Source organism: Natrix helvetica (assembly GCF_964273705.1).
Source record: "Natrix helvetica genome assembly, chromosome: 1".
NCBI lineage: Eukaryota > Metazoa > Chordata > Lepidosauria > Squamata > Natricidae > Natrix > Natrix helvetica.
In genome coordinates, this window is record NC_138548.1 from 173,322,128 (window position 1) to 173,340,831 (window position 18,704).

Sequence of the window (18,704 nt, forward strand, 5' to 3'; positions counted from 1 at the left end):
ATCAATAATTCATCATTCACCTTACAGTTCAAGTGGAGGAATGAGAGATGAGTACTAATATTGTCTGCAATGTGATACAATGAGTCATAGAGTTATCAGTCATCATGTGATGAAAAATATCTGATTGTCCACCCTATGTAACTTACCAGCAATCTGAAGGAAACAGCCTTTCTTCCAGATATACTGTATATCAGTATATTATCTTTGATAGTCTTCTTGTCTTGCCCTCAGGTTTTTTGGAGAATGATCAGCCCTTCTCTGTGGCAGCTCCACAATTACTGGAAGACTGCTATTGTATCACCACCAGTCATTCTCTTCATTAGACTAGGCATACCTAGCTCACCATCTTGCAGGATCTGGGAGACAGTTACTTGATTGTAATACCTGTCTTCTGGAATGCCCCCTCCTCTTCATCATAACCTCCCATTCTTATATTGTTCTCTAATTTACTCACAACCTGGTTGTTCTCCTAGGACCATGATGTGTGTCAGAGGTGGCACACAAGAGCCCTCTCTGCTGGCATGTGTGCCATCGCCCCAGGTCAGATCTCCGCGGCGTTTCTTTCATGAGCTTCTGTTTCTGTGCAAATGATGAAACAGAAGCTCACGAAAGAAAAAGATCTTACCTCTTGCCATGCTGCCGGTGTTGGGATGCCCCACGTCAGCCAGTTGGTCTTCGGGTCTCTGCTGCGCATGCGTGCATGCATGCATGCACATGTTCACACACATTCATGCATGCGCAGCAGAGACCCGAAGACCAGTTGTCAAGCACCCAAATGTAAATCATGTGATTAAAGGGATGCTGCAACAGTCATAAATGTGAAAAATGGTCATAAGCCACTTTTTTCTGTGCCGTTTTAACTTTGAATGGTCACTAAGCGAGCTGTTCAAAGTTGAAGACTACCTGTATATCAATGTGGTAGATATGTATGTATGTATGTATGTATGTATGTATGTATGTATGTATGTATGTATGTATGTAAAAATATAACAGTTGAATTGGGAGATCTGTTGAATTGGGATGAGGGGGTAGGGTTTCAGCTCTTGGTGGTGCATCGCCACATCTGTGCATGTGTGCATGTCCGCGTGCACACACACCTTTCAGTTTGGGCATGCACGCAGTTTGGGCACTCAGTGTCTAAAAGGTTCGCCATCATTGTCCCAGGTCTTAGATTTAAAAGATTGTTTATTCCCATCTACTCACTTTAGTTTTGTTTAAAACTGGTTGCCCACACTCATTGAGGAGTTAATTTCAAAACTGAAATAAATAAACACGCAGAAGTGACTATAAATTTTGGAATAAAGTTTAATGTGGCTTGGATATTGTAACAGAATCTTGAAGGCCTGTCCTAGTTCAAGTAACACAACCTGGAAGTTGCAACCCCCCCAGAACTCAAATATCTTTCCTCAGCATTTTCTTGTGCCGCCTCTGAGTCAAATGAGCATTTCATCACAATCCCCCACAAATACCAATCCTCAAGTCTTCTTCAGGTTCTCTTTCTTCTTTTCTACACACAATCATTTAGCTCTATTTCATTCCCTCCTGGGTGCAAAGATTTGTTAGTGCCCTCCTTCCCTAATTCAACCCAAGTTTAATTAAAAACAGTGATTTGATAGAAAGACTAAAGGGGGTTTGTATACATCTGAAGACATTGACCTGCTAAAAAAGAAATGTAGCAGTATAGTCTCCTACATTATGTTTTTATCTATTGATCTATATATTTTTAAAAAACAGTGTTCAGTTTGACTATTCCTAGATATGATAATGGGATAAAGTAAATTCAAACATGTTTACTAAATATAGAATTTGATACTACATATTTACAGAATATAAAAAGAATCTGATTTATTATTTCTTTTAAAAAGAAGCAATGAGTTTAAAAACCTGCAGTAAAATACACAAAATGCCTAAATTCAGGGCTTTATATATAGCTTTTGATGGAATATTTACACTGAAAAAAACCACAAAGCAGTCAGTGACTCAATCTTGATACGACTGCTTTAAAGAACCTCTGAAGCTGCTAGTTGTGCACCCATTTGCACTGAATGTCTATGGAGATTCTCAGCCATCCAGGTCATGGTTGTCCCAAAGGTGCTTTTTCAAGAGGCAACTGGACTTTCTGGTTTTTCTTTGAAGAATCCTGGATGAGAAGCAAAACGTCTTCGGAGGAAAAGCAGAAAGGCAGTTGCCTCTTGAAATAGCACTTTTAGGATTTGTACTGAATCCAGCTGTACTAAACCTTGTGTTTATTTAAAGCTTTAGCTTTTAAAATAGAAATTGAAATGAAATTGAAGTCTTGTTTAACATGTTTGATAGCAGCTTTTGTGACTTGGAAAGCACTTCTGGTTTATTTCTTCTTGTGTATTTTTGTAACAAACCACTGCCCATCTTATTTTCAAGATTTATTACATTTGCAATAAGCTGATGTAATAGCAGACATGAGAACTAAATTTCTTTTCCTGAATTTCTCAATTCTAGAGTACCCAATGATTGAAATTTCTAAACTGCATTTATTGTCATACAGGTTCAGTGATTACAGTATATCCAAAAGAGTCCATTTATACAGGTAGTCCTTGACTTACATTAGTTCATTTATTGACCGTTCGAAATTATACAACATCACTGAAAAAAGTTAGTTTTATGATCGTTTTTCATACTTACAACCATTACAGCATCCCCTTGGTCATGTAATCAAAATTCAGATGCTTGGCAACTAGCTGACTATATGACAGTTGCAATGACCCTGGGGCCAGGTGGATTACCTTTTGCAACCTCAATGGGGTCAATGGGGAATCCACTTAACAACTGGATTACTAATTTAATAAGTGCAATGATTCACTTAACAATTGTGGCAAGAAAGGTCATAACATTGGTTCAAATTCACTTAACAAATGTCTCACTTAGCAACAGAAATGTTGGGCTCAATTGTGGCCGTAAGTCGAGGATTACCTGTATTCTATTGTCCAAGGATCTATACAGCGAGGAATCAGGTTTCAGGCAAATCAACCACTTCGTGGTAATAAAACAGAGTGATCTGCAGTCACAATGCTGTATATTCAGCAAATTCTGTATCATGTACAAGTCAGAGTGATTACATAGTGTCAAATTAGATAAAGATAAAGTGAGATAGCTCTGGATCACAGCCTTTTATTCTGCAATTCTATGCAATAATCATAGAAAAAAAAAGTCACAGCATTAATTTTACAGTAAAAAGTTTAGCTCCTGCCTGGCAAATCCCCAAGGGAACAGAAAGGCGTAAAGGTTGCTATATGAAACCTTGATAAATACGCACAATGATAAATAAAGTGGGTAATACAAGAATAGTAGATGTCTTCAAATGAAACATTTTCAGAGTGGTTTAATTATATAGTGCTTAAATCCTTTCAATAACAATTTCCCCATCCACCAGCTTGACTAGTTGTTTCTTTCTTTTCCGACGTATTTTTCTGACACCTTTTTGTCCCTTCTTTGAAATGAAACCTGGGGAGAAAAAAGAGAAAATAAATGACATATTTTTCTCCTTCGCTCTGCACTTCAATTTCCCACCCTTCCTTTTGTGGTTTCCTTTTCCCCCCTAATTATATATTACAAACTCCCTAAAGTGGGAACATTAAAAAAAAAACCAGCTGTCACAATTAAGGACTGACAATATACAGCAATTGTTCAGGTGGTTGAAAGCATTATGACAGGGATATTGATGCCTTTGGTGTACCTACACACTTCTATTATGACAAATAAAAGATTAACAAATCAAAAGCCTACTTATGAAAGGCACAGGTGTGATCTTCTGGGTGGGGGCACGCAGGAAGTGTCCCTCCTTTGTCATGACCCCTGCCCTTTGGAATAATATTCCCTGAGATTTGTATAATCCCTACCCTGACCTTAATTAAAAAAGCCTCAAGGCCTGGTCCCCCAAGTGTTGGGTTACAGTAGGTAATAGAGCAGTGGTGCAATTCAGCCAGTTCTAACCAGTTCGGGCAAACCGATAGCGGTGGCGGTGGGAGGCTCTGCCCACCCACCTGGACGACATCACGTCCCATTTTTGATGCTCTGTGCATGTGTGGGAGGTCCTGCGCATGTGCAGAGATGGTGCATGCAAGCCAAGCAAGAGTGCACGCTCACATTTGCGAACCGGTAGCGAAGGTAAGTTGATTTCACCCCTGTAATAGAGCAACTGTGTGGTGTTTTGATGTTGTTTCTTCAAATTCTTCTTTTTAAGGTTTCATACATTCATATCTTTTATTGCTTTATTTTGTAATCTGCCCAGAAACATTAAAAAATAGGGTAGCCTATACAATGAATGAATGAATGAATGAATGAATGAATGAATGAATGAATGAATGAATGAATGAATGAAACCTCGTATCAAAAACACAGAGAGATGATTCTTTTTGGAATCATTTCCAACCCTCTGGAAAAATAAAAGTTATATCTACCTCTAACCAGTTCTTCTGGATGATTTTTTTTTAAAAAATTATTTTATCCTGCCTTTATTATCTTTATACATACATCAGGGTGGGGTATGTACCGAATACTTCTTTGTCCTCCTATTTTCCCCACAACTCTATGAGGTAGGTTGGGCTGAGAAAAAGTGACTGGCCCAAAGTCATCAAGCTGGCTTTCATGCCTAAGCCAGGACTAGAACTCATAATCTTTTGATTTCTAGGCCAGCACCTTCACCACTACGCCAAACGGGCTCTCTTTATTTATTACAAGTGTATTCCACTCTTTTCCTTTACGGAGATCAGTGCATTGTACATGTCCCCCTATTTCCCAAACCCTAGTCTTACAAATTAATGAGAACTAGGTTATTGGAATAAGAATTAATGATGTCAAGAGAATATCAAACTTCTAGGATCCTAAGTTAGGTACTTAAACCAGTACCCCCGACCGGCTCTCAATAGGTGGCATTCAAAAGAGATGCTTCAAAATAGGATGGGGGCCTCGTGAGTATGTTGAAATACAATCCAAAGAGTTGTAGCCAGCATCACTGATAGGGAGAGAAGTTGAAAATTTAGCAAAGTTTTAGGAGCCTTAGAGTCCCATTACATTAGCAAAGTATACTGATTGATAGTATACTTGATTGAATTGAATCTTGATTGATTGAATCTTAAAGGCTTGTGTCTTGCACGTAAACTTCTACTAGGAGACAGTCTGAAACTTTCCTATTCAGCTGTGCTAATAGTGTTCAGGGCTTCCAGAAATTACATTTTGTTGATGCTTGTTTAAAATAAATAACAGGACAAACTTCTTTGACTTGTGCATTCAGTTGTAATAATTTACAAATGAAGGCAAATATATGTGTCCCAGGATAATGTTGCTAGATCCAATCTGTGTCAGTCTTTGGGAGGTTTAGTCTTCTGAGCTTTCAGACTTGTGCTGGAGTTCACTTTCAGGGAACTTCTCTCTTCTATTTCAATACATATTCCAATAGAGAGAAATTCCCTGAAGATGGGCTCTAGCAAAAGCCCAAAAGCTCGGAAAGTAAACCTTTGGTCCCAGTGACCGACCCAGATTGGATCTTGCAGTAATACTTTAGCAAAGAATATTCCAATCCATGTGCTGCAAAACTTGCAACTGTACCTTTCCTACACATCTGCACACATGCCTTCCTAGCGGTAAAATTATTTTCATTCCCACCACATCCAGTGTAGCTGAACAGACGGCATCTTCCAGTAGTTTGATTATAGAAGAACCGTTTCTCATTTGCTTTGCAAAGACCTCTGTCCATGGGCATCACACAAAGAGAAGGGAGCAGGGATAACTCTAGACATAGTAAGGAAGAAAACATGGTGAGAAATAGAAACTTGGATTCTGGTGTTGTATTTTTGGTTCTATGATAAATACATATTTTTCCAGTATTGCATTGCAGTTTTCAGAATTTAAAATGTGTGCATGTGTGTGTGCGCGCGTGCATTGTTGCGGAGGTTTTTTTAAGTCAAAGGAAAGTGTCAAAATTGAATGCGATTATAAATGCATAAAAGCATGAAACTGTGAAATACACATACTTAATATTTCTAATACAATATAAATAGACTTTAAAAAAACAAAAAAGGAAGTGAAATTCATAAAGGCATGAATACAAACAAACAAACAGTAAAATAAATCACAAAAAGAACTGAGTTTTCATGATAAAATCACAGTTTCTTTAAAATCCCAGATTATCCCTACCTCATGATGTCCAAATGTGATGGGCCAGCAGCACCCCCTTCCCTACCCAATAAGGGCCAATAGATATGAAGGCTGTGGATGATGGGAATTTTCAGTCAAGTGTGCCTAGATTGCCAGTTTGTGGCAATGCTATGCTGTGCTAATAAAGCTGACTTCCAAGATAGATTAGCTAAACCTACCCTTGTTTAAAACATGTAATGCTTCTAGCTACTGTTCCAATTCAGTATATAGTTTCTAGATTTAACCAAGTCAACAGGAGTGGTTATGTTTTTCCAATACTGTATCTCATTAAAACCCACTGCAAAATTGTATTTAAGCATCACATCATTCCATTATTTACAAGGTCACTCCTTTCATAAGCCTCCTGTTTCCACATTTGGAAAAAATGCATTCTAGCAGCTAAAATTGTGCACGGAACGCTGTTACCTTCCCATCAAAAGTGGTTCCTATTTTTCTACTTGCATTTTTTACGTGCTTTCGAACTGCTAGGTTGACAGAACCAAAAACAAGCAGACAAGTACAAAACAATCAGAAAAGAGATAGAGCCTTCATGTCACTAACTATTAATGAATGTTGTCTTCTGAAACAGCCATGAAAGAGAAATAGCAATAAGTCTATTTGGTGCAAAGATGTCAATGATTTGTGCGAGGAATAAGAAGGTTTTATGAAACTTGAGCAAAGCAAGGACTGGCCATTGGAGGCTTAAAGGGCCTTGATTTTCTAGGTCTGAAATAATGATAAAGATAGTATCGTACTATGGTAATCAAATCTGCCCAGATTCATAGCTTGTAAAAAAAAAGGCAATACAAATCTGAAGCTTACATTATTTTACAAAACTCAGTATAAATCCTAAATTATATTTATGTGCTGCTAAGTTACAGAAAAAAACAAACAAACAGTGGAAACCTAGGGAAATAGCAATTTGCTTATAAAATGCCAGGAAACAAAATTTCTCCCTCAGTCAGTTTAAACTAAATGTAGAGAACACGTCTTTTCATTGAATAAAGCGACAGGTGCATATTGTGATTCTGAGGAGGTCCTTTCCTATAAAATTAATGAACAAGCTTTTCTTCGGTGCTTTTCATGCTCTTTGCACAGAACATGCAGGACTTTCTAATTTAAACTCATTTCCAGTTTATCCCAGCGGTTGACTGAAGGGATTTTGGTGTCAAGAGAATGTGAACCAGGGGCTTAATTCTACACTGGGCTGATGACACAGCTTTGCACATCATGGCTCCTTCCTTTAGGAAGATGAGAAACGATGGAAAACTAAACAAGGAGATAAGGAATCTAAAACTAAGGAGAAATTTGCTAACAGTTAGAACAATGAATCAGTTCAACGATTTGCTTTGCCTTCAAAGTGCTCCATCAATGGAGGCTTTTAAGAAGAGAATGGACAGCCACTTGCCTGGAATGGTATAGGGTCTCCTGCTCGAGCAGGAGTTTGGACTAGAAGACCTCCAAGGTCCCTTCCAATTCTTCTATTCTATTCTATTCTATTCTATTATTTTTTATATTATGTTAGCAGAGCCATTTCCTAGAGCATCATGAGGCGTTTCTTAATGCCTAGCTTGCATTTTGAATTTATTCTTTTGCCTCTTCTGTGAAGATGACCAAGGAGAACAAAGCCAAACGGAGACACATGCACACATAAACACACACTCACTCACTACACACAAAGAGAAACAGCATGAAGCCAAAGAAAGTAGGCAAGTAGGTGGATTAAATTCTGTGCATAAATTTTTTCCATTTGTGAATATCTATAAAGAGAAATAATGGAGCATTGTCGACTGCCATTTCAGCAGTCAAAAACAGCACAATAACCATTGTGGCAATATGACTGAAGCTTTGCCTCTTTACCTATGCATGTGACATCAATACATCTAAGGTGTAGAGCTTCAATCACATTGCCGTGACCAGCATCTTGCCTTTTTTGACTCCCTCCCATAAAACTCGCTCTGCTTTCCTAATTTCACACGTGTGTGTGTGTGTGTGTGTATGTGTGTGTGTGTATCTTTCTCTTTGTGTATGTGTGTGTGCCTGTATTTCACATTTCCCAATTATGATAGCTAATTATGAAATACAATTTTCCATGAAAATATGAAATTAACAATTAACACAGCAGTAATAAATGGGTGATATTATTTAACTAGCCCAAAGAATATTTGGTGGCTGGCTGTTCTGTCAAGGAATGATACTATAAGAGTCAGTTGATCCAGAAACCATAGTAGTTCATCAGACTATCTAGACTCAGAGATAATAGCAACATTTCACGCCTTATTAAAGCCATTTAAAAACAGTTCATAAATTTATGGCAACTTCAAATCTCTTTCATTAGAGTAAAAAATTTATCTAGTTTATCTATATAATTATCTGATTACTTTTCCCGCTTACCAAGAAGATTGTGGCGCAAGCAAAAAGGGCAAATTAAATTGTTTCCATTAGGCCTTGCCAGTTGGCATTATATTTAGTTAGGCATTTAGAGGAAGATACATGGCTGTGTGTGTGTGTGTGTGTGTGTGTGTGCATGTGTGTGTGTATATATATTTGTCTGTGTGTGTATATATATGTGTGTGTGTGTGTGTGTGTGTATTTATTTGTGTGCATCTGAGTAATGTAGAGGTATTTCTCGACTGGTCACTTTGCAAATGTTTGAAGTTACAGTAGATACCCCACCCACAGCAGAAAACACCCCATAGTTGTTTGCCCTTACGACCAATTACAGGGATGCTACAGGCCCCCTGCTTATCTCACCCCCCCCCCCATTCTCCTCACCAGGCCCCACACTTTCTTCCTTACCCATCATCCATTGCACGCTTGCCTTTTGAAGAGATCTGGAGTTGGGGTTAAGAAAACACAGTAAGTGTTTGTTGCTGGGTTGTATGGTGAGGTTTCAGAATGGTGCCTGCTCGAGAAATGGTGGCCATCTCTGGGTTCATGTCGCGTAGCCCAGCAACAAAACGGCTTGCTTTGCTTCCCTAATCCGAACTATGGACTTTTTTGAAAGGTAAGTGTGTTGATATGAAGTAAGGAAAAAGGTATTGGGCCCAGGGGTGATATTCACTTACCTTCCCTACTGGTTCGCATGCTCACCTACGCGCATGTGCTCAGCCTTCTGTGCATGCGCTTTTGGTGAAAAAAGGGCCTAAATGGGATGCCATAGAGCTGGCGTGGGTGGGTGGGTGGGTGGGGCAACCCATGATTTCCGCTACCGGTTCAGGCAAATCAGTCCGAACCAGTAGAATACCACCTCTGACTGGGCCCAGTGAGATGGGATGCAGGGCCTGTGGGGGCCCCTGAGGAGCAGGAAGTGGAGCATGGGATGCCTTAAGGGTGGGGAAGGCTTTGGGAGGTCTGGGCCAGGGTCTCCTCCAGGGCCCAAGCCACCTTATGCTTTGCTTAATGATCAGCATGTTCACTTAACAACCACATTGGGAAGAGCCGGGATGATCACATGGGTACTTCACTTAATGACCATCATGATATCTGACTGTAATGGGCAGGCTGCATTACAGCCTTGAGTTGAGGACTACCTCACCAGGATTTTGTCATTCTGTCAGACTGTTCCTCATAGTGGCTCCATAGGAGTGTCAAGATATTCTTAGAAGATAGTGCTTCTAAGTTCTAAGAACTAGAACTAAGAACTTCTAAGATACCATGTTTTCCCACCAATATGTACCTCTGATTGGATAGGTTTAAGTTTTGAGTGGGTTGTCTAAATTCAACAGTAGATCCATGGATAAGCAAGGAGTAAGAATCAACATAAAGACATGAGTTGCATTTAACAGCTCAATCAGGGCCAACTCCAAGACTAAGCAAAACAAAACAAAAAGCATTGTCAATTACTCTTGAAACAGTTTTAATGCTTTATTTATTTATCTACTCAGAATATTTCTCTACCACCCTTCATCCTGATTGGATTTTGGCTGACACAAGAATGCTTTCCTTCATCCCATTACTGGATTAGGTGATTATAGCCCAAGCAAAGTTCTATGTTCTGTGATGAATGAAGCCAGGATATAGAAAAACTACAGCACTTCCCCATCATAGGCAGTCCCAAAGTTCATTAAGAAGATCTCCCTGGACTTCTCTTACATGCACTCCAGATTTCTAGCCAGCATGCATAATCCACAAACTACCAGCCAGTTCCCAGAAGCAAATCTGAATGAAAGTGCAGATGGCCAGCAGAAAAATATAGCAACCATGATCAGTCTTTTTCCAGCTGTTCCTTTCTCCCTGACGTACAACTGTGGATCATAAAAGTGAGAAGCCTCAATCTCCAGTATGGCATATATTCATGGCAAAACAATGGCAACAAAACTTTCAAGGAAAGCTTTCAGACAAAAAGAAAAAATCGGGAAAGATTAAAAAACCAGCAAAAACAACAAAAGAGATTTATTTCTGCCACTAACAATTACCTCAGAAATATTAGTATTTATTACTCCTTTCTTGACATTTATATATGCCAGTCTCAAGACTCGAGGAGGTATGCAGAATAGTTAGGTAATAATTAAAAACGGAACTTAAATGAAACTCTGATTTAATTTATTGACAATTTTATAGTGCATATTTTTGTATTGGCTTCCCTGGACTCATCCATGTTTCCTCAGTGATGTTTGGAGTCATTTGTTAATAGCAGGGGTCAGCAACTTTAAACATTCAAACAGCCACAAAGATTATATTGTATTGTATTGTATTGTATTGTATTGTATTGTATTGTATTGTATTGTATTGTATTGTATTGTAATATAATAAATATAATGTAATGTAATATAATATAATTATATTATATCAATTATATTATTATAATATATTATAATATATTATTATATTATATTATTATATTTATATTATTTTCATTAGCAAACCATTTCACAATATATACATAATATAATTACATATTGTTTTTGTGATTAATCACTATGCTTTAATTATGTTCAATTTGCAATAGTGAAAATACATTCTGAATATCAGATATTTACATTACGATTCATAACAGTAGCAAAATTACAGTTATGAAGTAGCAACAAAAATAATTTTATGGTTGGGGGTCACCACAACATGAGGAACTGTATTAAAGGGTCGCGGCATTGGGAAGGTTGAGAACCACTGTTCTAAACGGAAGCCCCCTATTCAATTCTGGAGTCGACTGGAAGTCCGGTACTCCCACCATAGATCTCCTCCTAGCATGGCATCCTTTTTCCTCTAACTGTCCTACCTGAAGGCCCTATCAATTGTGGAGCCGACCAGCAACAGGGAGCTGCAGCAGAGGGATGAATGAGCCATATGTGGCTCCAGAGCCGCAGGCTGCTGACCCCAGACAAAGTGCATATTTCTGGTGTAAATGTATAGTGCCACTGACTCTTTAAGGAAGAAAGCAGTAAAATACAAATCCAGACATTCAGAATTAATAATATGTCAGATAACATGCTAGGTGCTAGCATGTATTGTGTGACTATTCCCATGTTGCAATGGCATGTTAGAAATTTGAGATCTCCTTGGTAAACTATAGTTGTGCGATGGCACAGTCAAAAGAGAAATTCCCAGCAATTTCTACCATACATAGTATTAGTTAGCAGGGTTGAGTATGTTTTTGGCTGTTAGAATAAATAATATAGTTTGCACTATGTGACTCTGCTTAAGGAAACTTCATACGTATGTTCGTACGAAGTATGTTCGTATGCTATTGTTCTTTTTTGTTTAGGCATTATATGTGAGAGTGATGAAAAGGGAATTTTACCATCTTTTCGTAATAATAGAATGCACAAAGTAGCAGCTTTTCCGTGGAGGGAGGGCAAAAACACCTGCTTTTTAAAAAAAGCAAGTATACAGATGATGGAATAGAGAGGAAACTTTTAAAAAAATGGAGGAATCAGTCACCCATCTTTGCAGAAACCCCCCTTAGTTATTAAAATGAGTGCCCTTCAGAATCATGAAATGCGAAGTAGAAACATGATGGGGAAAAATTCAGATGAGAACTGTAGAGTGAGCCTGACTCTTACTCAGGCATAAACTATTAATACATACCTTGCTTAATAAGTGGAGCACTATTATTACTATTAGTACCAAAAACCATGTGGTCATCATCTATTTGTAATGAATTGCCTGAGGGGACTGAAATAAAAGAAAAAAAGTTTGATTAGAATGGTATAGCGGGACAGAGAAAACAGCAATTAACATCTATTTAATACCCCAAGGTTGTAATTTTCTGAAATCCTCTTTTCATTTGAACTTACTTAAACATAAGAAGTAGTTTTTATTTTATTTATTTATTTATTTATTTTATTTATTATTCACATTTATAGACCGCCCCCTCTCCCGGAAAGGACTCGGGGCGGTGTACAGTCACTAAAATGCATTATAAAATACATACACAAAACAGTTAAATAATTAAATACGTAGGTGAAGGAGGTTATAAGACTGTAATAGAATAATAAATATAGTACATTAAAAGCTTATTAAAACCCCAAACCCAATTAAAATGAATAAATCCCCGGGAGGTGAAACTAAGAAAGTGCCAGGCCAGCTGATTGAAATAGGTGAGTCTTTAACTTTTGCCGGAAGGAACGGAGGTCGGTGGTAGTTCGAATGTCTGGGGGGAGGTCATTCCAGAGGGTTGGGCCCATCACAGAGAAGGATCTACTCCTAGGTGTCGCCCGCTGGCATTGCCTAGCAGACGGCACCAGGAGGAGCCCCTCCCTGTGTGAGCGGATAGGTCGCAGGGACGTGTGTGGTAGGATGCGATCCTGCAGATAACTAGGTCCTCTGCCATGGAGCGCTTTAAAGATGGTGATCAATACCTTGAAACGCACCCGAAAGGCCACAGGTAGCCAGTGCAGCTCGCGCAGGAGAGGTGTTACGTGGGAGTAACGTGTACTTCCCATAATAACCCGCGCGGCTGCGTTCTGAACTAGCTGCAGTCTCCGGATGCGTCCCAAGGGAAGCCCCATGTAGAGGGCATTGCAGTAGTCCAGGCGAGACGTCACCAGCGCATGAGTGACCGTGCGCAGGGCACTCCGGTCCAGTAGGGGGCGCAATTGGCGCACCAGGCGAACCTGGTGGAATGCCCCCCTTGCCACGGCTGCCACATGGTCCTCCATTGACAGCCGGGCATCAAGGAGGACACCCAAATTGCGCGCCCGCTCCACAGGGGACAATTGTTCGCCCCCTATGGCCAGCGATGGAGTCAGCTGGCTGAACCGAGGTGCCGGTACCCACAGCCACTCGGTCTTGGAGGGGTTGAGTTTGAGTCTGTTGTCCCCCATCCAGACCCCGACGGCTTCCAAACACCGGGACATCACTTCGACAGCCTCGTTGGGGTGGTTTGGGGTTGAAATATACAGCTGAGTATCATCAGCGTAGAGATGGTACTCAACCCCAAAACCACGGATGATCTCACCCAGCGGCTTCACATATGCGTTGAACAGGAGAGGCGAGAGGACCGACCCCTGTGGCACCCCACAAGTGAGTGGCCTCAGGGACGACCTCTGTCCCCCTGTCAACACACATTGCTTCCGGTCGGAGAGGTAGGAGCCGAACCACCGCAAAACGGTGCCTCCGACTCCCATCCCCTCCAACCGGCGCAATAGGATACCATGGTCGATGGTATCAAAAGCCGCCGAGAGGTCTAATAGGACCAGGATAGAGGAGCAACCCCTATCTCTGGCCCTCCAGAGATCATCGACCAACGCGACCAAGGCTGTCTCAGTGCTGTGCCCGGGTCGGAAGCCGGACTGGCGTGGGTCTAGATAGTCGGATTCGTCTAGGTGTCGCGGGAACTGCTGCGCCACCACATTCTCGACAACCTTCGCCAAGAAGGGGAGGTTGGAGACTGGACGATAGTTAGCTAGCTCCATTGGGTCGAGCGAAGGCCTCTTGAGCAAGGGTCTCACCACCGCCTCTTTCAAGGCGGTTGGTAAGTATCCCTCACCCAGTGAGGCGCTCACCAGGCCCAGGAGCCAGCCTCGTGTCACCTCCCAGGCTGCCAGTACCAGCCAGGAGGGGCACGGGTCCGTTAAACAAGTGGTGGGTCGCAGCCGTCCACGCAACCTGTCTAAATCCTCGGGGGCAACAGAGTCAAACTCCTCCCAGAATGGTCTCTCAAGACTCGCTGTTGGCGGCTCGTCTGGTCATTTAAATTAAACTGAAAAAGGAGCTTATCCCCACCTTCTGTTCTACATCATACTAGCTTGCTAATACATTGTTTATGCAGTTCTTTCACTGAAGACTGAAAGGGACTCCTTATCACCTTTGCTTTTTCTCCCCAGTTCTGAAAGCACATGATAGCAACCACCCATACATGCAGCCTTCAAACTGAACATGTGAATGAGTTTCTATTGCAACTCAGCAGACCCGCTACCGTTCCCATGTGCTTTGAATTCTATAAATTCCAAGTCCTATCAGCCATTGGTGATTCAGCCAATAAAAGCTAGCAACAGTTGCTTTCTAAAAAAGATCTGGAAGGATAGAGGGTCTCCATTCCTGCCTTACACCAACAGGCACTGAGAGATGCAGTTAAGTATCAAGAAACAGCTCCACTTACCCCTGTCATGGCAGGTATTTTGGCATTCTTGCAAAGATTTAAAGTTGTTTGGGTTTCCCAGGCAACCTCCATATTGGAATTTTTCACACTGCTGTGACTCTTTGTTGTAGAAATACCTGGGAATTAATCCTCGGCAGACCCCAGGGTCATATTCCAAAAGGCAGAAGGATGGCTTTTCTGTGAATTAGGATTGTTTCAGGGAGGAAAATGATGTTGTTTCTTTCCACAGTTATTGTTCCCTCTTAACCTCGTAATGAAATCATTAAGTTCTAACTAAAGTTAAATGCTACTCAGTCCTCCTATTGACTTCAGGAGGAAAGATTTAGGAAAATCCTTCAATACTCTAGTTTTATAGGTGGAAGATTTTTGTATATCCAGAATATGAAACATAATGTAATTGTAGTGTATTATCCACAGTAGTTGTCTAGGGACTTATTATATACTCTACTTTGGTTTGCAAATAATATGGCTGATTCAGTTTCCATGATACCCATAACTGAGATGGAATGTGATGAGTTTCACAGGTCGGGTTTATTCTGATATTTTCAGCCACAGTTAGGCAATAGCCCTCAAGAGGGTGGTAAACCTTTGATGCCGCCATAATATTTAATATTTAATTTCAGAATCCAGATGGCCTCAATTTTTCAAGAAGGGAAGCTACGATAGAAAATGTCTCCCACAAAAATATGAGATTTGTATCTTTTTTCTTTCTTCCTTATTATACTGTTGTCAGGCTTAAACTCAGCTATATTTACAGAGTCTTCAAGCGTATGCTGCACAAATGGTCTCACCACAGACTGCTGAAAGTAAGAACAGCTGCTATAACTTCTAATGCAGCTGGAAAATGGACAATGGTTTGAAAATGGTTTGGTCCAAAAGATTGCATAATGGTAACTCAGCTAAATTTGTTAATTAAACATCCGACTTCTCATTCTGTTATTTATTTACAAAATTTATATCCTGCCTTTCCTTCAGGAGCTCCAGGTGGCATAAATACGTACCATTCCTTCCTTCCACTTTTGATGCCAACAACAGTGCTGTGAATCAGGTTGGGCTGAGAGAACAATTGGCCCAAAGTTACCCAGTGATATCTCTCATGTTTTTACTATCCTAATTGTTTTATATTGTTGTTTGATGATGTTTTAAGATGCCCACAATTGTTTGACAGCAAGATGGATGGCATATGAATTAAATAAATAAATAAATAAATAAATAAATAAATAAATAAATAAATAAATAAATAAATCTCTGGGGATAGATCTGAACTTGGTTCTCCCACTTTTAATTCAACCGTTTACGCACTATATCTGTGTTAGTCTAATTACAGTGAAATGCACCATATCATTTGATTTTAATCTCAAACTTTAAACCTAAGGGGCCAAACTTAAATTTTGGTGATATGGGAAGAAATTAGTCTATTTCAGGATGAATCTGACTTAGTGTTAGTAGCATCCAGGGGTATTTCTGCTTGATGCCTATATCTCCTAAGAAAGAATAGATAGCACTGTCCTTTTTGTCAGTTTTTGGATCCAGAAATTAATGCAATTCTCCCAAAACTATGGATTCTTATGGGTAAAAAATATCCTTCTGAATAATAATAATAATAAAAAAGAAAATATGTCTTGCAACATATTGATTCTAATTCTCATGCCACTGCTTTCCATTGCTTTGATAGGTTTAAATAGGTTTTAAGATAATGGTACTTTTACATCAAGATATTCATGTGCAAGGCAAAGAAGATAGCCACTTAAAACCTAATTAACTAAGGATAATTGAGTTGATGTGATATGAACACTAATAATTTATCTTGACAATGTTAGTTTCTCATTCATTATTCATTTTACAATACAAACTTAATTGTGATACAATTATATTGCATTATACATTGTAAGCTATGAGTTAAAAATTATTGTACTGCATTGTACTGTTAATATGACGCCCTACAAAATCAAAGTCAAACATCATAAATAAAAGTGATCTACTTAAGCCTGTCTCCTTCTTACAGATGAAAGAAACATTAAAATAAATCATTATAGTTATTGTTTCCTATGATAAGTACAACAATCTTATAAGCTCATAAGAACTTGAGATATTTGAGTAAAATCTGCACAGTAACTTAACCCAGCCATATTTCTGTTGGGAAATTATTCCTTAAAACTGAGAGATTACAAAACACAATGAAACAGTTAAGTTACCATTCTTAAGTCTTGATCTCTTTGTCTTTTCTAGCATACCTGTAATGGAAAAAAGAAACGTAATAGTAAAAGTCCTCGTGTGGGCATAATCTTTCCCTCTCTAATATAGATATATATATATATGTATATGTATATGTATATCTATATCTATATATCTATATATCTATATCTGTATCATCTCTATCTCTGTCTGTCTGTCTGTCTATCATCTATCATCTATCTATCTATCTATCTATCTATCTATCTATCTATCTATCTATCTATTTATCTATCATCTATCTATCTATCTATCATCTATCCATCCATCCATCCATCCATCCATCCATCCATCCATCCATCCATGAATGATATATATGAATATAGTATCTAGGGATTTTGTGTGTGTGTGTGCGTGTGTGTGTGTGCATGTGTGTGTGTGTAGATTTGGAGATACAGATGATGACGATGACTTATTTTCAATAGAAACATCTTGTGGAGGTTGGTTTTTAGTTTTTTCCTTTGCTTCTCAAAATTTGCACATCACAATTATTTAAAAAAAATACGTAGATTTACTTTGTCATTGCCGCATCTACGTGGAACCCCTTTCTTTCAGAAATATCAAACAGTGAAGCTACAAGCCATTAGTGTCATTGTTGGACTATGAATGTGTTCCTCTGAATACATTAATTTTATTTATTTATTAAATATATATATATTACTCATCTCACAGTGTGAGCTGACACCGAGCAGCTAATATACTTTAACATACTGATATCAAGAATTAAAAAAATCAGAATAAAAATCAAGAAAGACACATACGTATATAGTGCTGGGGATGATAACTCACAAATCACCTATCAATGGCCTGTGCAACATCCTGGCCAGAGTACCAGGAGGAAGAATTGGGTCTAAAGGCCAGGAGGATCAGGGTCATCTGAATCTCAGTGATGAAGGGGAGAGGGGAATGCTGTTCTACAAGACCGCCAGGGCCACAGAGTTCCTGGGTTCTACAAAATAAAACTCTTTAATAGATGGTGCTTGTAACATGTCAACTCAGTCCAATCTGGTTGGGCAGGCTGAGATAATTGAGAGATAGTACCAACAAACTCTGCTGAAAACAGTGAAGTCGGATATAAGAAATGTAGACAAAGCATCTAAACTAATTTCAGCAAATAGACAAGCAATGGGCAATTCTGGGGGTTCTAGTAACTTGAGAGATGTTACAAGCTATACATGTTGCAGAACATATGACCATCTTATGGATGTATGGACACACATTGTTTTTCACATGACTCAGAAAATGTAACTATGACATCTTTTTTCAGTTCCAAATTCAGAGCGCTTCCATGCAGTTTTGTTTTCCATGAGTATTTATTTATTATCTGTCAAATTTAGATATTACCAGTGGTGAAATTCCAAAATGTTCCATACCGGTTCTGTGGGCATGGCTTGGTGGTCGTGACTGAGTGGTTGTGGCTTGGTGGTCATGTGACCGGACAAGCGTGGCTTGGTGCAACAAGCAGGAACCTCACAGAGAGCTCAAAAACAAACCATCACACTTTACACAAAAATAACACAAAAGCTGCACAACTGACTCACACACAATCTCACATACGATCAGCTGCGACAATCAGCTGTGCTGCGTGATCGTGGGAACCTTTTTAAAAAACTTTTTAAAAGCATTTTTTACTACCAGTTCGGGTGAATAGGTAGTAAAAAAAAAGTTTAAAAAATGCACAGCACAGCTGATTGTCACAGCTGATCGTCGGAACCTTTTTAAAAAAACCTTTTAAAAGCATTTTTACTACTTACTCGCC

General features: G+C 39.3%; 1 protein-coding gene across 3 annotated transcripts in view; it reads right to left on the bottom strand.

Annotated features, from left to right (window-relative positions):
* Nucleotides 1-1,281: 1,281 nt before the first annotated feature.
* The window catches only part of TFPI (tissue factor pathway inhibitor), a 41,691-nt gene continuing 24,268 nt past the window's right edge, over nucleotides 1,282-18,704 (bottom strand). For 2 of the 3 annotated variants that reach the window (XM_081937149.1, XM_081937150.1), the window contains exons 4-8: nucleotides 16,909-16,947; nucleotides 14,714-14,890; nucleotides 12,199-12,285; nucleotides 5,584-5,766; nucleotides 1,282-3,480 (exon numbers count right to left, since the gene is read on the bottom strand). In XM_081937149.1, the coding sequence (XP_081793275.1) occupies nucleotides 3,374-3,480; nucleotides 5,584-5,766; nucleotides 12,199-12,285; nucleotides 14,714-14,890; nucleotides 16,909-16,947 (593 nt within the window). In that variant the 3' untranslated portion in view covers nucleotides 1,282-3,373. Of the gene's footprint in view, nucleotides 3,481-5,583; nucleotides 5,767-9,870; nucleotides 10,419-12,198; nucleotides 12,286-14,713; nucleotides 14,891-16,908; nucleotides 16,948-18,704 lie in introns of those variants that run through there. The other variant, XM_081937151.1, reaches the window with a different exon arrangement.